At 33.1% G+C, this 8494-nt stretch overlaps 1 protein-coding gene across 1 annotated transcript in view; it reads left to right on the top strand.

The window, feature by feature from the left end:
• Positions 1 to 1896: 1896 nt before the first annotated feature.
• Positions 1897 to 8494, top strand: part of LOC115222658 (matrilysin-like) — a 46281-nt gene continuing 39683 nt past the window's right edge. Inside the window, exons 1-2 of the mRNA XM_029792977.2 lie at positions 1897 to 1917; positions 1999 to 2195. Of these exons, the coding sequence (XP_029648837.2) occupies positions 2043 to 2195 (153 nt within the window). The 5' untranslated portion in view covers positions 1897 to 1917; positions 1999 to 2042. The remainder of the gene's footprint in view (positions 1918 to 1998; positions 2196 to 8494) is intronic.

Here is an 8494-nt window from a genome sequence, read left to right as displayed (position 1 = left end):
CTTAATTTTCGCTTCTTTATCTAAATCTCTATTTATTTATATTACCATGTTTTTTCACGTCCGCGTGTATTTATGTATATATATATATATATATCTATATATATATATATATACTATATATATATATATATATATATAATATATATATATATATATATATATATATATATATATTTATTTATATATTTATATACATAGATACTTTTTTTATACTCTTAATATATATTTTTTTATATTCTTATATCTTTTTTTACATTCTTATATCTTTTTTATATATTTAAAAATGTTTTTACTCTTTTGTAATCTTTTACTCTTTTACTCCCCCTTTGTGAGCCCTAATTCACTAAAGATTCAACCCCCAACCCCTTCCCTCTCTAGCTCAACATCCAAACTTGCCCATTCTACATCGAGTCAAAAGCGGGATGGACGCTTCGATTTCGTGTTGGTGCCCCACTCTGCCGTACGCGACTATGAGGATTTGCATCCCAACGTAAAACTTGTAATGTAATATATGTCCTTGAAGTAGTAATTGTACGCGGCTGAAGAAGGCCATGGACACACATTTACATCAATTATGCATTGTTATAAAACAGTCTAATAAAGGCCCGAAACGTATGTACCGCTAAATCCTTTGAATCATGTTTTTATTTTGATTAATATACTCTATTTAATATACTCTATTTAATAAAGTATACTCTACTTACTTAATCGATGAAAGGCAAGTCGACTTCGGCTTCGGCGGAATTTGAACTCAGAACGTAAACACAGACGAAATACTGCTAAGCATTTCGTCCTGCGTGCTAACGTTTCTGCCAGCTCCCCGAGCTCGCTAATATATTCTTCTATTTGATTGCGGCCATGCTGGAGCACCGCCTTTAGTCGAACAAATCGACCCCAGGACTTATTTATTGTAAGCCTTGTACTAATTCCATTGGTCTCTTTGGCCAAACCACTATCACGGGGACATAAAGACACCAGCATCGGTTGTCAATTGGTGGTGGGGTGACAGAGACAAACAGACAGACACACACACAAACACACACACACACACAAACAGACACACACATACACTCACTCACACACACACATACACACACACACATATATATATTTATATATATATATATATATACAAGACGAGCTCTTCTCAGTTTCCGTCTTCCAAATCCACTCACAAGGCTTATAGTAGAAGACACTTGGCAAAAGTGCCGCGCAGTGGGACTGCACATGTAGTTGTTAGAAAAGATACTAAACACACAGCCACTTCGGCGCCTATATAACTTTTTCACCTATATATAATAATATAATATATGTTATATATAATATATATATATATATATATATATATATATATATATATATATATATATATATATATATATATATTATGTAAATATGTATATATGTTTGTATGTGTGTATTATGTATATATATATATATATGTTATATATATATATATATATATTTATATATATATTTATATATATATGTATGTATATATGTATGTATGTATGTGCGTGTCTGTGTGTCTGTCTCTCATCACCCTTGACAATAGCTGTCGGTCAATATGTCTCGGTGAAAAAGATCTATTGAAAAAAAAAGCCGAGCTTTAAAAAATATAGAGAAATAAAGTACTGTTTTCCTACTCGTCCGACGAAAAACCTCTGCAAAACGTTGCCCTAGCCTGACACGTATCTCATTTTCGAAACAAATAACCAACAATAGATTAAAACAATGTACCGACAATTTCCTCTACAGCCTGTCCTCAGTGTGTGTGAAAAAATCACTTTATTATACATCTTAGCTAAGTTATACTCATTCGTACACTCCTTATGACGAGAGGCCTTCACAAACCTACACACCTACACAGAAATATCTCGGTGTATACAATTAAAGACAAAGCCAATCAAAGCTCAGGTAGTCATATACACATACTTACTCTCACAGGTATATATATCTTCCATAAATTTAACATGTTTTTCCCATTATTTGATTCAGTACAGCAGGAGACGTTTCTAACTAGAAAGTAGACGATACACAAAATGGCTGGTTTGACTTTAACGTTTTATGGTTTTCAACTTCTGGTGTTATTTTCGTTCCAATTTTTTAATATGGGTCGCTGTTTCGGGGTTGAAAAGTCATCAGAAAGTACGAATTTTACAGAGGCTGACAATAACACAGACACACGGTATTATGTGAGTATTGAAAAAACAAAATTATTTTACATAAATTTTGCATTTGGTTCGAGTATTCGGAAAAAAAGATTATGTCAGGATAATCCATAGTTGTGTGTATGTGTGTGTTTGTGCTTGTGTCGTTGTGTGTGCGTGTGTGTGTGTGTGTATGTGTGTGTCTCAATCCTTCTTTGTCCATCGGTTTTTATGAACACTTTGCAGGATTGGCAAAAAGAAAGGCTGAGGACAACACTGTCGCAATAACAAAATTTGTAACAAAGATGACAATAATAATAACAACAACAACAATAATCATAATAATAATAATAATAATGATAATAATAATGATAATAATAATAAAAGAAATAATAATAATAATATAATAATAATAATAATAATACGACTAATAATAATAATGATAATAATAATTATGATAATACAGCAAATATTCTGCTCAATACCACAGATTTGCTTGTCAGTTCTTTGGCCTTAACCAGTTGAGCATATCCCGTGGTGGCTGACGATATGTGCATCTCTGATCACGAGCAGAAGTAATGGGGGAGCATCATAGCCATGTGTTGAGAGGCAGTCTTTGGGGTTTGAATAATTCGCCTCTGGAAACATGGTGTTTCGTTCAAAAAACCTAAAACAATATTTATTTAGGCACCTTTTGAGCGGGATGGGTTACTCGACCAAAAGAGAATTCTAAGTGGGCCCCGCCTGCAAGGTCATGCTCTGTTTATCTTGATATGAGATCTTCATATATTTTACCTCAGTGTCACTTTGACGGCATGCACTGCTCTCTTACTCAATATAATAATAATAATAATAATAATAATAATAATAATAATAATAATAATAATAATAATAATAATAATAATAATAATGATAATAATAATAATAATATAATAATAATAATACTAATAATTAATAATAATAATAATAATAATAATAATGATGATGATATAATATAATAATAATAATAATAATAATAATAATAATAATAATAATAATAATAATAATAATATAATAATAATAATAATAATAATATAATAATAATAATAATAATAATAAATAATAATAATAATAATAATAATAATAATAATAATAATAATAATAATAATAATAATAATAATAATAATAATAATAATAAATGCCCTGCTGCAGTACCAAGCATTGACTCTCGTGGCTTCTGATCTTATATAAATATATAGTTTTCTTGTTTCTTGTCCGTTCTCCCATATTCTGCAGCAGTTACTTGTAATATTTCTTTTCTATTATGTTGGTTTGGTAATCTGGTGGGGAGGCTTTGGTCTTGTGCTGCAATTAAAAATCCCTTTGTTCTCTACTTTATTATTATTATTATTTTTATTATTATTATTATTATTATATTATTATTATTATTATTATTACTATATTATTATTATCATTATTATTATTATTATTATTATTATTTATTATTATTATTATTATTATTATTATTATTATTATTATTATTATATTTTGTTATTATTATATTATTATTATTATTATTATTATTATTATTTTTTTTTCTCCTTTCAAATTTGCATCCATTTCTTGCCGAGTGTCTTCCCGACTCCTAGGGCAAAGAAACTCATAGTATACATTGGTAGGCCATTAAACCAAACTCAGTAGTTCGTTTATTTTATTTATTTTTTTTTAAAGTGAAATTTAAATTAAAATACATGAGCAGCAACAGTTCTCACATCGACAATGCTCTTCTCAATACGTGTGATGTACCAGTTAAGACAATCTTTTGCACTTCTTGCAGGGAGGGGTAAGCCAGGATCATTCTCATATAATTTTCGGTTCCCTTCTTGATCATTCCTAGTGCTCCTACGATCACTGGTATTGTAACCGCCTTGAGATGCCACATTTTTCTCAATTTCAATGAGTAGGTCTTTATTTTCTGAGCTTGTCAAACTCTTTCGCTGAGATATTATGATCACAGGGGATGCTCATGTCGATCAATAAGCAAACTTTATTGTTTTGGTCTTTCACAACAATATCTGGGTTTATTGGCCTTGATGGTTCGGTCTGTATGTACTGGAAAGTCCCACAGAATGGTTACATTTTCTCCTTCAGTTACAGCCTCAGGGTGGTGATTATACCACTTGTCGGCAGGTTTGATATTGTAATGCCGACTTATTAGCCAGTGTAGATATGGCCAACTCTGTCATGTCTTAATTTATACTCCACTGGTGCTAAGACTTTACATCCAGAGAGTAGGTGGTCCACTGTTTCAATCATGTCGTTGCAGAATCGGCATTTGGGTCTGCTCCATTTTTCATCACATTGGCCTGGTAGTTCCGGGTTAATAGGCTTTGATCTTCAGCAGCTAGGATGAAACCTTCACTCTCTGCTTTAGCCTGAGCTCCGTAGCCACTGATGGGTTTGCTTCTGGTCAACATCAGCTTGTTTGCTGCGGTCACATATTGCCGTGCAGAGGTTCTCCTCCCACCTATCAGCAATTGCTCGTGCGCTTTTTTCATTGCTATCATTTTACCTTCTTTGCAACAATAGTTGCCGTACTTCCCTCGGGTTGTTCAGTTTGGGTATCCTGCACGAGATCAATAGCAAATTTTTTGCTTTCCTTTATGATAGAATGAAGCTTCTTTCGTCTCTCGTGATTTTCCACGAGCTTTAGCATCCAGTCATTCGATATTTCGAGATATTTGGCCAGTCCAATTGTGGTTGTTTTGTAAGCTAGTTCAAACTGGATCAGGCATCGACCTCCTTGGGCTCTGGGAAGGTAAAGGGATCTACGTCTGCCTTTGGGTGGTGCATCCTATTACAACTCAGCAGCTTGCGTATTTTTTATCTATATTCTTACTTCACTCATATTCCAGTTCAACACATTGTAGCTATAAGTAACAACTGGAACTGTTAAGGAATTGATATCTAACACCTTGTTACGTGCATTTAGTTCAGATTTCAGGACTGCACGAACTCTCCTATAACATTCCTTCCTGATTTTCTCTTTCATGCTTGCATGCTGAATACCTGAGCCTTCATTTATCCCTAAATATTTGTGTGTTTGTTCTTGCTCAAGCTCTCTTATGACTGTGTCAACATCTAACACGACTGAATTTGTGGTCTTCACTTTCCCTTTCTGGAAAGTGGCCTTGGCACACTTCTCAAGTCCAAACTCCATCCCAATGTCATCGCTGAATGCTTTCACGGTGCGCAATAGGCCTTCAAGTTCATTATTGTCTTTACCATAAAGTTTTAAGTCATCCATATAAAATAGATGGCTTATTTTTTTATTGGCAATTTTATACCCATACCCTGTTCTGTTTAATTCACTTGTAAGGGGTATATTAGGGCTATGCAGAATATTAAAGGTGAAAGTGAGTCACCTTGAAAAATTCCACAGTTGATGTTTATATTTTCTGAGGCAAGCACTCCATTAGAGTGGTATAATTGGAGATTCGTATTCCACAACGACATATTGTGCTTCAGGAAGTTTGAAATCACAGGGGATATTATTATTATTATTATTATTATATTATTAGTATTATCATATTATTATTATTATATTACATCATCATCATCATCATCATCATTATTATTATTATTATTATTATTATTATTATTATTATTATTATTTTATTATTATTATTATTATATAATTTGAGTGAGAGAGCAGTTCATGCCATCAAAGTGACACTGGGGTAAAATATACGAAGCCCAATATACCCATCATGACTACCCGTCTGATTAAGGTACACCAGGACATGCATCACAACCATATGTGCGCGATATGGTGACCTCATATCAAGATAAACAGCACATGACCTTGCAGGTGGGGCCCAGGTAGAATTTTCTTCAGGTTGAGTAGCCCATCCTGCTCAAAAGGTCCCTGATTAAGGGTTGTTTAGGGATGTTGAAAGAACCACCCATGTTTCAGAGGTGAATTATTCAAACCCCAAAGAATCCCTTTATTATTATAATTATATTATTATTATTATTATATTATTATTATTCTTATATTATATTATTATTTTATTATTATTATTATTATTATTATTATTATTATTATTATTATTATTATTATATTATTATTATTATTATTATTATCATTATTATTGAATGAGAGAGCAATGCATACCATCAAAGTGACACTGGGGTTGAAAATATACGAAGCCCAGTATCCATCATGACTACCCGTTTGATAAGGGTACACTAGGCACATGCATCACAACCATAGTGTGCGCACATGGTGATCTCATATCAAGATAAACAGCGCATGACCTTGCAGGTGGGGCCCAGTTAGAATTTCTTCTTGTCGAGTAACCATCCCGCTCAAAAGGGTTGTTTAAGGATATTGAATGAACCACCCATGTTTCCAGAGGTGAATTATTCAAACCCCAAAGAATCCCTCTCAACAAACGGCTATGATGCACCCCCACTACTTCTGCTCGTGATCAGAGATGCACATATCGTCTGCCACCAAGGTACATGCTCAACTGGTTAAGGTCAAAGAACTGACAAGAAAATCTGTGGTATTGAGCAAAATATTTGGTGTGGCTCATCTTTTATACCAAAACATATTATTATTATTATTATTATTATTATTATTATTATTATATTATTATATATTATTATTATTATTATTATTATTATTAACATTATAATATTATTATTATTATTATTATTATTATTATTATTGAGTGAGAGAGCAGTGCATGCCGTCAAAGTGACACTGGGGTAAAATATATGACGATCTCATATCAAGATAAACACGCATGACCTTGTAGTGGGTGCCAAGTCACTATTTCTCTTGAGGTCGAATAGCCCATCCCGCTCAAAAGGTCCCTGAATAAAGTTTTTTTAAGGATGTTGAACGAACCATCCATGTTTCCAGAGGTGAATTATTCAAACCCCAAAGAATCCCTCTCAACAAACGGCTATGATGCTCCCCCACTGCTTCTGCTCGTGATCAGAGATGCACATATCGTCTGCCACCAAGGTACATGCTCAACTGGTTAAGGTCAAAGAACTGACAAGCAAATCTGTGGTATTGAGCAAAATATTTGGTGTGGCTCATCTTTTATACCAAAACATATTATTATTATTATTATTATTATTATTATTATTATTATTATTATTATTATTATTATTATTATTATTAACATTATAATTATTATTATTATTATTATTATTATTGAGTGAGAGAGCAGTGCATGCCGTCAAAGTGACACTGGGGTAAAATATATGAAGATCTCATATCACGATAAACAACGCATGACCTTGCAGGTGGGTGCCAAGTCACTATTTTCTTGAGGTCGAATAGCCCATCCCGCTCAAAAGGTCCCTGAATAAAGTTTTTTTAAGGATGTTGAACGAACCATCCATGTTTCCAGAGGTGAATTATTCAAACCCCAAAGAATCCCTCTCAACAAACGGCTATGATGCTCCCCCACTACTTCTGCTCGTGATCAGAGATGCACATATCGTCTGCCACTAAGGGACATGCTCAACTGGTTAAGGTCAAAGAACTGACAAGCAAATCTGTGGTATTGAGCAAAATATTTGGTGTGGCTCATCTTTTATACCAAAACATATTATTATTATTATTATTATTATTATTATTATTATTATTATTATTATTATTATTACTGAGTGAGAGAGCAGTTCATGCCATCAAAGTGACACTGGGGTAAAATATACGAAGCCCAATATACCCATCATGACTACCCGTTTGATAAGGGTACACAAGGCACATGCATCACAACACCATATTGCGCGACATGGTGATCTCATATCAAGATAAACAGCACATGACCTTGCAGGTGGGGCCCAGTTAGAATTTTCTTTTTTCTTCAGGTTGAGTAGCCCTTCCCGCTCAAACGGTCCCTGAATAAGGTTTGCTTAAAGATGTTGAAAGAACTACCCATGTTTCCAGAGGTGAACTATTCAAACCCCTAAGAATCCCTCTCAACACATGGCTATGATGCTCCCCCACTACTTCTGCTCGTGATCAAAGATGCACATATCGTCAGCCACTAAGGGACATGCTCAACTGGTTAAGGTCAAACAACTGACAAGCAAATCTTGGGTATTGGCAGAATATTTGCTGTAGCCCATCTTTTATACCAAGACAAAACAATGTACATGATAACACTTCCAATCAGTTTAGATCAGAAGCCATGAGAGCCACTGCCTGGTACTGGCATCAGGGCTATTATTATTATTATTATTATTATTATTATTATTTTATTATTATTATTATTATTATTATTATTATTATTATTAACATTATAATTTATTATTATTATTATTATTTTATTATTATT

This window comes from Octopus sinensis, linkage group LG20 (assembly GCF_006345805.1).
Source record: "Octopus sinensis linkage group LG20, ASM634580v1, whole genome shotgun sequence".
NCBI lineage: Eukaryota > Metazoa > Mollusca > Cephalopoda > Octopoda > Octopodidae > Octopus > Octopus sinensis.
Note: the sequence above shows the minus strand (reverse complement) of the source record. Positions and strands in the feature narration are given on the sequence as shown.